This window comes from Petaurus breviceps, unplaced genomic scaffold (assembly GCF_028583685.1).
Source record: "Petaurus breviceps papuanus isolate PSGF00001 unplaced genomic scaffold, PetGlider_PUasm1.0 91133, whole genome shotgun sequence".
NCBI classification, from domain to species: domain Eukaryota; kingdom Metazoa; phylum Chordata; class Mammalia; order Diprotodontia; family Petauridae; genus Petaurus; species Petaurus breviceps.
Window position 1 is genome coordinate 66,836,947 of NW_027187419.1, and position 15,439 is coordinate 66,852,385.

Sequence of the window (15,439 nt, forward strand, 5' to 3'; positions counted from 1 at the left end):
AGCTTACCAATGTGATGTTAGGTTATATTAAAGAAGTTAATGAGTAGCCTCTAAGACTAGGGAGGTGATGAACCCACTACTCTGCCCTGGTCAGACCAGATCTGGAATGCTGAATTCAGTTCTGGGAACTGCCATTTAGAAAGGACATTGATAAGCTACACATTATTCAGAGGAGTATGACCACCCTCCATTTCTAAGGATGAGCTTTGATGGGTAAAGAGCCTTGGTAGCATATCGTAAGGAGATAGGCTGAAGGAACTGGGCGTGTTTATTTAGCCTAAAGAAGAGAATATTTAATAGTCAAAGAATATGAACAGAGTTTTCAGAGGAAGAAATTAAAGCTATCTATAGTCATATGAAAAAATGCTCTAAATCATTATTGATTAGAGGGTTGCAAATTAAAACAACTCTGAGGTACCACCTCACACTTATCAGATCGGTTAACGTGACAAAACAGGAAAATGATAAATGTTGGAGAAGATGTGGGAAAGCTGGAACACTAATTCATCATTGATGGAGTTGTGAGCTGGTCCAACCATTCTAGAGAGCAATTTGGAACTATGTCCAAAAGGCTATAAAAATGTGCATACCCTTTGACTCAGCAATACCACTTCTAGAGTTGTATACCAAAGAGACCATAAAAGTGGGAAAAGGACCCACATGCACAAAAATATTTATAGCAGTTCCTTTTGTGGTGGCCAAGAACTGGAAATCAAGGAGATGCCCATCAGTTGGGGAATGGCTGAACAAGCTATCATATATGAATATAATACTACTGTGCTATAAGAAATGACGAATAGGCAGACTTCAGAAAAACCTGGAAAGACTTACATGAACTGATGCTGAGTGAAGTGAGCAGAACCAGGAGAACACTGTACACAGTAATAACCACAGTGTACAATGACTAGTTTTGATAAATTTAGTCCTTCTCAGCAATGCAAGGACCTAAAACAATTCTAAAGGACTCATGATGGAAAACGCCATCCACATCCAGAAAAAGAACTATGGAATCTGAATGCAGAGTGAAGAAGACTATTTTCTTTTTTTTTTGTGTGTTTTGTTTTTTTCTTTCTCATGGTTTCTCCCATTTGTTATACAACATGACTTCTATACAAGTTGACTAATGTGAAAATAGAAATGTTTAATAGGAATTTATATGTAGAGCCTATATCAGATTACATGCCGTCTTGGGGAGGGAGAAGGGGAGGGGAGGAGAGAAAATTTAAAACTTATGGAAGTGAATGTTGAAAACTAAAAATAAATAAATTAACACAAAAAAAGAGAAGACTTGAGATGATGGGACAGCAGCTTGATAGCTTACTTCAGTTATGGAAAGAACTATGAAATGAGGAGGCTTAGAATTGTTCTGTTTGCCCCCATGGGTAAAACCAAGAATCAAGTGAAACATGCAGAGAAGCAGATGCTGGCTCAAGATAGACACTTTTCCTGATAATTAAAACTGTCCAAAAGCTGAATCAGGTTTCCCCTCCCTAGATGTCTTCAAGCAAAAGCTGTATGGCTAATACATGGGTTCGAAGTAGCAATGGTTTCCATTCAGGTGTGGACTAAACTAAATGACTGTCCAATCAGAAATCTGTGATTGTGTATGATTGGACCCAAATTTTAGTTGTTGATTTTTGCTTTTCCCTAGAGATTTTCAATAAAGTGAGGAAACTGGAAGCTTAAAGATAGCATATGTCCCTCAAAAAAAATTTTTACAAGTTAACCCTAAAACGTTTGTATATTCTTTTATAAAATAAAAATAAACTAATAGTTTCCCATAATTAAACATCTCATTTCCTTCTCTAGGCACAATCACTTCTTGGATTGTAATATTTTTTCTGCCAATAAACAGTGCCCTGAATCCCATCCTCTACACACTCACAACCAGCTTCTTTAAGGATAAATTGAAGCAATTGCTACACAAGCATCGGAGAAGGTCAATTTTCAAAAGTGAAAAGAAAAGTTTGTCTACTTCCATTGTTTGGACAAATGATTCCTCTTCCCTGAAACTTGGGGCATTGAACAAAATAACTCTAGAGTTCAGTATTACAAAACCAACTTACTTGTGATGGCCTTTGACTTAAGACCCTTAGGAATCAGAATAGATTCTTTATGGATTGGATGCCATTCCAAGAAGATGACTTCAGAGCTACCTTTCCTTTTTACCAGCAGTGAACCCATCTGCAAGAGGCAGCCTCTTGTGTGACTCTAAGCATTTCAGCACCAAACTTTCTGATTATCATTTGTGCTAAGAATCATACTTTCCTTTCCTTGTCTCCCTACAAGAAGCAGCATGGTATCGAATCCATTGGACTTGGAGGCAAGAAGAACTGGCCTCAAATTCCACCTCAGGCACTTGCAAGTTGTACAACCCTGTCCAAATCACTTAACCTTTCTAGCCTCAGTTTCCTCATCTATAAAATGAGATAGTTGGACTGGATGACATCTAAGGTCCTTTCTCACTCTAAACCAAGGATACTCTGATCTTATATACCCAATACACAACGAATGGGCAATTGATCTTTCCCAGCTCTAAAGTAATAATTGATTTCCTTTCACTCGGGAAATATGGGGATTGTCTCTATTTAAATATGGAAGTGAATTTAAAATTCACTACCAAGAAAATGACTGTCTATATAGAAAATAAAAATGTAGCATCAAACTGGGGGGGAGGGGGTTGGGCAGGGCACAGTAGTAGCATAATCTTTTAATCCCTTCAGTGCTCTTTGAACTTTGGGTGAAACCATAAATTGTCTTTGCCTTTCTATTCACAATCCCCCTGGATTGGACTTTGTATTAATCAATAGGAGTTACCCAGTCACTGGGGGATGCACCAGGGAAGGTTTCTTGCTAGATTTCAACATTCCTGTTATATGCGTTAGGGAGGCATTCTAACAAATCCTAGTCTAATATCTACTTGTATTTCATTTTCTCCCACACTGAGGACTTGAGAAAGAAACATTTGAAGTGACCTGAATCACAGTTAATGTAATGTACTCCAATTACTAAACAATCCATCTATCCCTTAGAGTTCTACAGCAGTATTCTAATTAACTGGGACAAAATGAAATTTAAAAAAATTATTGACATACAACAATTCTTTAAAACTTTAAAACTCTTTACCAAAAAAAGCATCTTCAAATATGTACTCCTTTTGGACAAAATTGCATTTGTCCAAGGTTTTCTGGTGGATTTACCCAGGGTAAAGACAATAATTTGTTGAATATTACAACTGATAAAGCTGCAGAAGAGAAATTCAGCACCCAAACTGATTAGCCGTGTGCTGCCTCTTGCATTCCAAGTTCTCCTTTCTGACAAAACACCAAAGGGTAACTTGATTTCTTCACTTTTCACCTTTGTAACTTCTGACATAAGACAAAACACAGATGTGTAGTCTAATATTTGGTGCTTCTTCTAATGGAATGTTGAATTCAGTGCCTTTTTCTGAGTTAGTAGAGGAGCACCCCAAAAGAGGAATAGTGCTAGACTTGGAGTCAAGAAGACATTAGTTCAAATTCACCTTTGATATTTACTAGTTGTGTCATCCTGCAGAAGTCACAATTTTTATCCACCTCAGGCACCTTGGAGTTGCCAATAAATTTGATTCCTTCGATGTTACTAATTGTTTGATGGAAGGAATTCCCATTCCAGAAGTTTCAGAGGTCTTTGCTCTCCCATACCAGATGAATTCAGAGGTCTTTGATGCATTCATATTTTCTTTTTTTTTTTTTTAAGCAATTGGGGTTAAGTAACTTGCTCAAGGTTACACGGCCAGTTATTTCTGGGTGTGGTGCTGAGTATCTGAGCCCGGATTTGATCCAGGTCATCCCGACACTGGAACTGGTGCTCTTACTTGCTGAGCCACCTGGCCGCCCCTAAGCAATTGGGGTTAAGTAACTTGCTCAAGGTTACACGGCCAGGTGTTTCTGGGTGGGTGCTAAGTGGCTGAGCCCGGGATTCGATCTCCAGGTCTTCTCAACACTGGAGCCGGTGCTCTTACTTGCTGTGCTACCTGCATTCATATTTTCAGTAGAATCTATGATAAGGAAGAGGCATGGATTGGCTGTCCATCATTAATTACATTTATGCGTTGTTCTCCTTTCAATTTGGATAAGCTTTGGTTATTATTTGAAGCTTACTAAACCCATAATGTGGTAGATGCTGTACACACACACACATATCATTGTATATTCTGTAGCAGTTTGTAATTTTGATCAAATCAGTTATTTTTACCTTTTCTGTTGTTTTTTTTTTCTCATTTAGCAGAGAGAAATGAATCCACAACCAACTATAGCCTTACTTCCTATTACAGGAATCCTATTTCTTCCAAAACTATCTCTATAGCATCTTCTCCTTCCCCTTCATTTCTAAAAATGTCAATCTTATCCTGTGTCTGAATTTTCTCTTGTCATCGGTTACCTTTTCTTGGCAAAATTCTCCTCTCTATTCCATTCAGGCATCATCTTTGCTTATACACTTGGCTACTTGACTTCCAGCTCTTGTTTCACTCACTTTGGGGTTTCCTTTCATCTATTTTTTTATATTCACTGATTTCCAAAAGAAATGATAAAGAAGTGGTATCCTTCTTGTTTTTGAATGATAAATGGTTTCTCTATCAATCTATTTGCCTTCACCAACAGTATGAAGCAGGGCATCACAGCAGATCTATCTAATCCATCTGAACCATTCTGGCCCTATCCACAATCCAATTAGGAATGAAAATGATCATTCACAAAAGCTTTTTCATCCTAATGAAAATCCATAAAAGTTCATGAAAATTGCTGTTTGCATTGTCTCTAGCCTTAGTCCTCTGCAGCAAACATGAGTAGAAATGCAGTGGGAAACCATGTAGGATACCTAAGTGAGTGCTCTAAAAATAATTTACATATTAGTATAACAAAACCGCACCAAAACTTTGTTAATGATACTAAATTTAAAATTATAGTTGAATTCTAGCTTTAGTATTACACATAGTCTAGTAAGATACTGACATATAAAGAGTTGAAACACTGGTACATCTTTGGCAGAATAGAAGACAGCTTCTGGCACCTGTGAGATATGAGAATATACCTCACCATTATTTTCCATGGTATAAATGACAAAATACCATTCTAAAAACTTAAGAAAAGAAGTGATAGTTACAGCCATCCCTTAGGACTGTAGGATCAGAGGCCACACCCCCACTGGGTTGAAGTCTCTAGACCAAATAAATGTCAGTGTCAGCTTAGAAAGAAAATAGGTTATACAAAAAGAGCACATATGATCTGAGATGGTATATAATGCAAGAACAGGGGAGAGTAGTGGCAGACACTGTTGCCAGGCAGATGGAACTGTGATTGGTGGAGAGAGGAATTTAAATGCCTACTGCTTAACACTAATTAGTGGTACCAGTTATCTCCTATCAGCTTCCTCCAAAAGTTATGGTGAGGCTGTGACTTGGTTTCCCTAACTGCATGGAAGGTCTCAAGTCTAGGGTGACTTACCTAACCACTAGGGCTGATCCTGGTTACAAAGTACATCATCACTTAGTCATATCTTTCAGTACTTTAGTGAATAAACGACTTCATTGCTGCAGGAATTCCTTCCACTGAAGAAATTCCCAACCAAGCCTTCCCATTCTGTTATTCTTGTCCAAGTCTTCCAAGAGGGCCCATCTTTTCATTCATTTAATTTCACATGGGGAAAATTTGTTTGTCATATCAAGTCAGGTCAAGTTAGTCAGTCAACAAGCATTTATTAAGAAACTATCATGTGCTAAGCACTGGGTATACAAACACAGGCAAAAATAAAGACAATCTCTGCCCTTGAAAAGCATGCATTCTAATGGAGCAATCCAACACATAAAAAGAAATTGAAACATGGAGAGGATGGAAAGAAGTATGGAAGGGTATGGTGGAAAGGGAAGTTCAGAGAGTCAAAAAAGGAGCCAATAGAGGAATAAAAGAGGAATGAAGGACTGGTCTGGTCACTTTCCTTAAAATGGAGGTTCTAGGAACAACTGACCAATGAGAGAAAGGGGCTACAGAGACATCCTCATTACATGATCTGCCCATCACCTTTTCTAATCAGGAATGTATTTTAGCTTTAGCATCTTTATGTCAATATAGATGTGATTCAGTCATTCTGGTAGGATCCTATATTTAGAACTACAATGGACCTTAGAGATCTTATCTGACTCCTTCATTTTACAATTAAATGACACAGTGGGTAAAAGTGCTATACTTGGAGTCCAGAAGACCTTAGTTCAAATCTAGCCCCAGACACAGTGTGACCCTGGGTAAGTCACTTAACCTGTCTGACTCAGTTTCCTCAAACTATAAAATGAGAATACTAATAACAACTATTTCCCAGGGTGTGGGAAAATGAAATGGGATAATATATGTACGGCACTTTGAAAATCTTAAAGTAGCATCTAGATGCCAGTTATCATCATTATTATTACAGATGAGAAAATTTAGGCTCTGGGAGAAGTGACTTCCTGAAGATAACACAAATAGGAAATGACAGAACTAGCTTTCCATTCCAGGTCCTTCTCCAAATCTGGGATCTTTGTGACAATGTGGTGAGACAAAGGTTGACTGTCAAAAGTTAAATTAATGTTTACCATCTAAGAACTATGTCATTCTTATTACCTTTGGTCCCCATTTTCTACTTTTCCACCAGGGAAAGTGGAACTGGAAGGGGAATTCCACAGGACTGAAGACCATTTTAAGTTGAGGTTTTTCCCTCCACTTTATCATCTACCACAATAACAACAACAACAAAAGGCAGAGTAGAAGTTTCATGGATGGCACATTGACATCACTAAAACTTTGAAATTGTATCTTCCTGGTGCTCACCTTAAGCTGGCACTTGTCAATTTGCCAAGTATTTTCAGATTGTCAAATAATACTACCAAGGTCAAGTCACTTCAAATCCCTGGGAATTAGGGCTAGCAAAATACCATCCATGACGTTGTCCCAAGCATTGCCAACTTGCTTTGAGTAGACCTGAAAGAAATGTCCTTTAATCAAATAGGCATATATTTGAGGAGGATTTGCATAATTTCTTGCAGGAATCCTTATATCTGGCAATTGGTTTGTGACACAAACAGGCATTCATTTGTATTTAATCCTTTTTTTAAAAAAAATTTACCATTTTTATTTAAAGTTTTGAATTCCAAATTCTATTCCTCCTTCCTTCCTTCCCCTCCTATTTCCCTGAGATGTTAAGTAATTAGATATAGGTTATACATGTGCAATTATGTAAAATATATCCATACTAGTCATTTTGTATAAGAATATTCAGATAAAAGGAAAAAAATGAAAGAAAGAAAGTGAAAAATACCATGCTTCAGTCTGTATTCAATCAATATCAGTTCTTTCTCTAGAAGCAGATGGTATGCTTCATCATTAGTTCTTTGTAATCATCTTGGATCATTCTATTGCTTGAGAATAGCTGTCATTTACAATTCTTCATTGAACAATATTGTAATTACTGTGTACATTGTTCTCCTGGTTCTGCTCACTTCACTAAGCATCAGTTCATGTAAGTCCAGGTTTTTCTGAAATCATCCTGCTTGTCGTTTCTTATAGCACAATGATATTCCATTACAACCATATACCACAGCTTGTTTAGCTATTGCCCAATTGATGGGTATTCCTTTGATTTCCAATTCTTAGCCACCACAAAAAGATATGCTATTAATATTTTTGTACAAATAGGTCCTTTTCCCCTTTTTTTGGATGTTTTGGGGATATAGACCTAGTTGTAATTAACTTTTATACCATTTATATACCACACCTACTTTAAAAAAAAAGAAAAAACCCACAAAGAAGTCACAATACTTATTTGTGCTGGGAAACAAAGCATCATTCTTGGTGTTCTTTGAAAAGGATATGGAGATTGCTTTAGAAAGATGTCTTTCTCTTCCTTGTTTAGCTATTGACTGATACCCTATTTATGAATGGAAGGTGATTATACAGGGTGTCCCTAAAGTTTGGATACATAGGAAATCTCATTATGTATGTTTTCAAGAAATTAAATTAATGAAATTTTCAACAACATTTTATTTAATTAGCATAAATGAGATTTCATAGGAAGATTTAGGAGACACATAGGAAATCACATTAATTAAATTTATCTCATTAATATGGAATATAGTCCCTAATAGCTAATGAAAGCTTTTATTCCATATGAAATTGTCATGGCTAAAATTTATGCTAAATAATAAAATGTTGTTGAAAATTTCATTCATTTCATTTCTTGAAAATATGCATAGTTAATATTTTCTATGTGTCCAAACTTTAGGGACACCCTGTATATGAAGTGAAGGGGAAATATATTTAGAATTTCTATTTACAGACCCTAGAAAATGGAATAAATAAAATATTTTCTTTTGGAGGGATCACATTTTGCAGAGAAGTATCTCAAAATCCTTGAGAAACAATTTCTAAATCATTTTAATCTAAATGAAGACTATTATTCATTCACTAGGTAAACCTTTATATTATTTTCCCACACATGTGTACCTTTTAATGGATAATAAATGACCTACAAATGAAGACAAAGGGAACAAAGAGAGCAAGTGATCAGTGTTATGGGGCTGCAACAGTTCAGAGGCAGAGCCAGGAGTAAGAACTAGGTCAGCCAAACTCTAATCCCATCTTTTACATTGACTGCTTCTGGGCTAATGAGGAAACTCTCGGTCTTATCCATTGTATATCTCTCTAGAAAGTCAGCTTAGTTAGAAATGGCACCATTCTGGATTGTTTTAAAAAGAGTGAAACTTTTGTCTTATTGGTTAGATTCTATATTTACCTATAATAGGCTCATTTGAGACACATGAAGAGTTTTATACTAGACACCATATTCTTCCTCAATTGATTCTCTCTCTCTCTCTCTCTCTCTCTCTCTCTCTCTCTCTCTCTCTCTTTCCCTCCCTCTCTCCCTCCCTCCCCTCCTCCTCCTCCTCTTTCTTCTTCTTCTTCTTCTTCTTCTTCTTCTTCTTCTTCTTCTTCTTCTTCTTCTTCTTCTTCTTCTTCTTCTTCTTCTTCTTCTTCTTCTCCTTCTCCTTCTTCTCCTTCTTCTCCTCCTCCTTCTTCTCCTACTTCTTCTTCTTCTCTTTTCTCTCTCTCTCTTTTTTTCTCTTCTCTTCCTCTCTCTCAAACACTGTGTAGTCTAAAGGGAATTGGGGGTAAGACAAGGTTAAAAGGCCAGTGTTTTGCTTCTCTCATAGCCTGTAACCCAGGGGTGAGGAACCTGCAACCTCAAGGCCACATGTGGTCTTCTCGGTTCTTGGATGCAGCCTTTTGACTGAGTCTAAATTTTACAGAACAAATCCTTTTACAAAGGGCTGCAGTTGAGCACCTAGACGGCCACGTGTGGCCTAGAGACCACATGTTCCCCACCCCTGCCCTAGCCAATTATGTGACCTTCAGCAAGTTACTTCAGCTTCTAGGCCTCAGTTCCTTGACTGGTAAAATGCGAAGAAGAATACTAAGTCTACATGCCTAAGATTGGCCCTAATAAGAATTCTGGAATAAGAGAAGTTTTGTTTCTTTGTTTTTAGTCATCCTCCTTTATCCTTTTATGCTCCTTTTCTCTCTTTTTTCAGACGTTTTATTGGGCTTCTCCCCTAGCGATATTCTCATGCTCCCAGGGCCTCCTTTTCTGGTATTCACCCACACCAGTCTTCCCCTTGATTAGAATTGCTCCTGAATCAAAACTGGCCTGTCCAGTGTTCCATTTTCTCAGAGTTCTGCTGGGTAACTGGTTTGCCCATTTGTACTAACGTATTAATAGATAATAAGATGTTATTAGCAATCTTTCTTAGACAGCAGATACCTTTAACAAGGGTCATCAAAACTTTAAAGCTGAAGGAAGTTCTAGATCCACAGATTTCATTTTGATATCTGGCAAGATTTCTTAATAACTAGAAACTTAAAGTTTTAAGTAATCAAAATAATGATATAAATCTAATAAATTAATTAATTTAATTAAAAGGAATGTAGGCTTAAAATGAAATAGACTGCTTTGGTAAGTGCTAGGAGTTTTTCAACTGCAAGTAGGATGAGATGAACACTTATCAGATATGCTTATAAAGAGCTAATCAGGCATAGGTTGACCTAGATGGCCTCTGTAATGCCCTCCTGACTTGGAGGTACTGTCATTCTTTTAGTCCCTTAAGTAAGATAGTGTCATGTAGTAGTAAGACATCATAGTGTAAGTCTTAGCATCAAAAATCTAGACCAATATTGACCCTGACATTCATATGACACAAAGCAAAGGGAACTCTAAACTTCCATGTCCAAAAATAAGGAGAATAATAAAAGTACTTTATCTCACATGAAGAAAGCACTTTACAAACCTTAAAAGTTTATAGATGTGTAATTTGGGGCAATCATAGGGCCCTATCATTCCTTTGCTCATTAATGGTAGGGTTTCTGATAGCTTGATCCAGCTGGCCTAACTGCCATTGTCTCAGAATTCTACAAGGTCCTGATATGGCCTGCCCTTAGTTATGTTCCAAAGATTTTCTCAGAGAAGCCAAAGGATTAGTGGGTGATAACACCCATCAAGGAGCCATCTCCTGCCTACCTAATGTTTCTGGAAAGCAACATGGAAGAATGGAGAATTGACTATAGTTTGCATTTTAACTTTTTGAAGAAGTTTAGCACACATGATCTTTTTTTTCTTCTTTACTGGGACCCTAGAAGGTAGAGCTGATCCTACCTATGGGTAAAATAGGCAGCTGCCTATCTTGTAGGATCTTAGGGACCCCAAGAGACCTCTCTGCCCTCAAATATTTTCTGTTGCTCATTGGTGTTCCACTGACACCTAACTTGTTTCTCACATCTCTCTACCTTATCCACGAATGCAGTATGGGAGACTTCAATGAATACTTTGCTGGAATTTATGAATAAGTATTGTATATTTGGCATTTCCCATGATCTACCAGTAAAACAAGAAATTATGTTAGTCTAGAATTATCTGTTCTTGATGAAGCCATAATGACACTTAATAATCATCTATTTCCCTTCCAAATTCTCATAAATTATCCCTTTAATCAATTTATTCTAAAATTTTGTCAAAGAAAAAGTCAGCCTTCACCCTCATACTTTTTTTGAAAATGAAAATATTTGCCCTTCTTTACTCTCAAGGTTCCTTTACCATTTTCCACCAGATTTCAAAGATCACTGGCACAATCTCATATGCAAGGTTCTTTGCAAACCGTTAAACTGCTATACAAATGATAACTATTGGTATTATTTATTAGTTCCTCTCCCTTCCCCCCTCCATAAATTCATAGAGAGCAATTAAGTGTTCTTTTATCACCTACTTACTTATTTTGACTTTTAATTTCCTGTTAATTTTGTTTATTTTATACATCCCAGTCTAAAAGATCATTCTCTTTGAGAGAAGAAGAATAGAGAAAAGGACTGGAGCCATGAGTTCACTGTTAGAGGGAAGTCCTCAGTGAGGCAACTTCTACCAATGCAGGTTGGCACCTGCTTAGCACCTTGCAGTCTGGGCCATTAAAAAGTTAATTGACTTGTCCCCAGTCACACAGCCAACACATGGACTTGAACCAAGGTCTTCATGGCTTTGAGGTCTATATTCTGTGTTATATGACACTGACTCTCTTAGTTAAAAACAAAACCACAACAACAAAAAACAGAAATAAAATAGGTGTTGTCTTCCATCCATTATTCTTGTTCTATCCAACTCAGCAATGGTTCTGGCCCTACTTTTATCATCCTCTTGTCCCTATCATCTTTTAGAACAAAGGACAACAACCAATCAATCAAGTGGATCCAATCTGAGTTTAAACATCCCTGAAGCTATTCGAAAAGTACGATGTCACTCTTTTTATGTTCATCCTCAGTGACTGTCTTCATTTCCATCTTCTATTCATTAGTTTTTATAATATAAAATGGTGAAACCCTCTTCTTTCTCAGTAGAGAGATGGAGAATTATGGATATAATGTGTTGCTAACTCTGTCCAATGTACTCTTTTGTTAGTTTTGCATAATTGTTTGTCTTTGTTACAGGAGAAGATTCAATTTTGGATAAATCTATCAGAAGCGACTGGTATTCTTTTTAAAAAAAGACATCAACAAAACATTTAAAATAAAAGTAGGTTTATGAGTTACCTATGAATTTGCATGAGTCTCTTTAGATTAGTTCCCCTGTTTTTTCTCACTAGAGAATGGTTATGTGTTGTGAGAGACAGGTACATAAGTAGTAATAGCCAACATCACAAGACAGTCTTCCTGTGAGCCTATAAAAAAGGCAGCTGACTGGGCCATCAGCAATCTTATATTCAGTTACAAAGGACCGCTATATATGTATGTGAAAAAAATATATAGAGATAGCACACAAGCATACATTCAAAATAGTATCACCTAACTGGTATGTTGTAGAAAAAAATAACCTCAAATTTCCAACTACGCATTGGATATCTCCCTCTTAAATGTTCTTCCAGCACTTCAAACTCAACATGTTCCAAACTAAACTTATCATCTCTACCTATTTCATCTGCGACCATTCCCAAATCTATTCCTTCCCTTGAATTCCCTATTTTTATTGATAGCAACACCATTCTCCCAGTGGTCACAACTCAAAATCAGTCATCTTTGGTTCTGTTTACCCTTCTTCTATCTCATTCAGATCTCAAATTGGGCCCCCCTTTTCCCTCATTTCCCAACCTCATAAAATTAGTTGTTAGTTCTCCCTACAGTGTCTTGCATCTGACCCCTCCTTTCCATTCGAACTGCTGTCACTATTTTATTTCAAAGTGCTCATTAACTCCCATTTGAATTGCAGGAATAAGGCATCTAGGTGATGCAGTGGACAGAGTGCTGGGTCTGGAGCCAGGAGGATCTGAATTCAAATCCAACCTCATACCCTTATTAGCTGTGTGACCCTGGGCAATTCACTTAAGTGTTCTTGCACTTGGCACAATGCCTGGCATATAGGAGTTTGATAAATGCTTCCCAGGTTTGTCATGAGGATGAAGTGAGAACATTTTTAAAACACTTTGTAATCCTTAGAGTGTTATCTAAATGCTAGCTCTTATTATTATTAATATCCATTTAATGTGTCTCCCTGACTTCCGTCCTTCCCCATTATCATCCAGACTATGTACCCACATTCATTATCAATCCAGCTAGGACCATCAGTGCATCACACTATGATACAGTACAATAATGAATGTTCAGTCAAGCAAACAATCATTTATTAAGTTTTTACTATATTCCAGACACTGTGCCAGTCACTGAGAATACAGAAAACAAAGTGTAACTGTCCCTCCTGACATTCTTTCAGGGGGTATTCTGGATAACCATGAATGGCTGGGAAAAGATTAAATTATGATCAGTGTACTGTGTATAAAAGACAGAGAGATATGTTCATTCATTTTAGAAATTTTTTTATCAAAAAACACTGAAACATAAATCAGTGGTTAAAAAGTAAACCCTCTATTACCCAGAAAACTCAATTATCCAGAACAACCCTCCCCCCTCTACAAGGGTCATGGATAAGCTAGGTTTTGATGTGCATGTGATATATGTTATAATGCCCATATATTTATGTCTATGTATATGCAAATCCACATCTACCAGCTAGCAGACAGAGTCCTGCTCTCCTGGGTTTCCAAACTCAGGTCCAGAAGGCTTGAGTTCAAATTCTACCTTCAACATTTAATCAAAAGCAGTGACCGCCAAGCAAGTCACTTAAATTCTGTCTACCTCAGCTTCCTCATCTATAATTTAGGGATAATGGCAGTGCATATGTCAAAGAGTTGTTGTAAGGATCAAATGACATAAATGTAAAATGTAAAACTTGTCATATGCCTTGAGGCATTTTATAGTATGAGCTATCATCTTTATATTTGTGTATATATATATATGTACACCATCTATATTCTTTATGATAGATTATATAGGCTATATTCTATACATGATATAGAATATATCTATATGAAATGTAGATCTATTCCATCCAGATCTATTACCAATCAGATAAATACACAAACACTTATACTTTATCAGTATTTCTTTATTCACCATTTTAGTGATAGTCAACAACAGACCCTTTAGCCCCCTGGCCCTCAGTCAACTTTCATACCACTAGAGACCAATGTGGCCTTCTTGCTGGGCTCCCTGTGTCTACTCATTTAGCTCACTGACCTCTCATTTCCCCCCTTGCCTCTCGCTCTGAGGGAGAGGTCTGTAACAGAGGGAGTATCTGACTTCCTAGTGTGGCAGCAGCTGCCCTTGGCAGCTGACCAGGTCAAATGTCAGCGGCCAGGATAAGGACATATCATAGTCAATTATTATTAGAAGATAAAATGTACTCAGAGACAGTTTCATTTGTAAAATACATAAATAACTGGTTAAATTAATGAGATGTCTTTCTTTTCTAGAGCTCTTCTATTACATTAACAGATTTAGAGAGTTAATCTAAGACTATGGAAGACCTGAATTCAAGTTCTTTTTTTTAATTAATTTGTTTGTTTACTTTTAGTTTACAGGATTCAATTCCACAATTCCTTGAGTTTCACATTTTGTCCCCCTCCCTCCCATTCCCCCCCTCCATGGAGGCATATAATCAAGTATAGGATCTGTAAATACTTTCACATTATACAGTATTCAGGTTATAAAAACAGATTGTATCAGATGGAATGAAAAATGGTAAAGAGGACATAAAACCAAACAAGAAAAGGAAAAAGATCAGGTATTTTGCTTCCATCTGGATATAAACTCAGTTCTTGCTAGTTCTTTCTCTGGATACACACATTTCTCTCTATCATGAGTCTTTTGGGATTGACTTATATCACTACATTGCTGAAAAGAGTCCAGTCTATCAAAGTTGGGCATCACACATACATTGTGTCTGTAATTGTGTACAAATTTCTCCTGGTTCTACTCTTCTCACTCAGCATCAGTTCGTATAAGCCTCTCCAGGTAAATATGAAGTCCATCTGCTCCTCATTTCTTATAGCACAATAGTATTCTATAACATGCATATATCACAACTTGTTCAGCCATTCTCCAATTGATGGGCATCCTCTTAATTTCCAATTCTTTGCCACCACAAAAAAGAGCTGCTATAAACATTTTTGTACATATGCATCTTCCTCCCACTTCTATGACCTCTTTGGGATATAACCCTAGGGGTGGTATTGCTAGGTCAAAGGATATGAAATTATTTATAGCCCTTTGGGCATAATTCCAGATTGCTCTCCAGAAAGGCTGGATCAGTTCACAACTCCACCAGCAATGCATTAGTGTTCCAATTTGCCCACATCCTCTCCAGCACTTGTCATTTTCCTGTTTTGTCATCTTAGCCAATCTGGCTGCTGAGATGTGGTACCTCAGAGTTGTTTTGATTTGCATTTCTCTAATCAATAGTGATTTAGAACATTTCTTCATGTGCTTATAGATATCTTTAA

At 37.0% G+C, this 15,439-nt stretch overlaps 1 protein-coding gene across 1 annotated transcript in view; it reads left to right on the forward strand.

Annotated features, from left to right (window-relative positions):
• Window positions 1-2,072, forward strand: part of RXFP2 (relaxin family peptide receptor 2) — a 62,789-nt gene extending 60,717 nt beyond the window's left edge. Inside the window, exon 18 of the mRNA XM_069080184.1 lies at window positions 1,810-2,072. Coding sequence (XP_068936285.1) covers window positions 1,810-2,072 — 263 coding nt within the window. The remainder of the gene's footprint in view (window positions 1-1,809) is intronic.
• The last annotated feature ends 13,367 nt before the right edge of the window (window positions 2,073-15,439 follow it).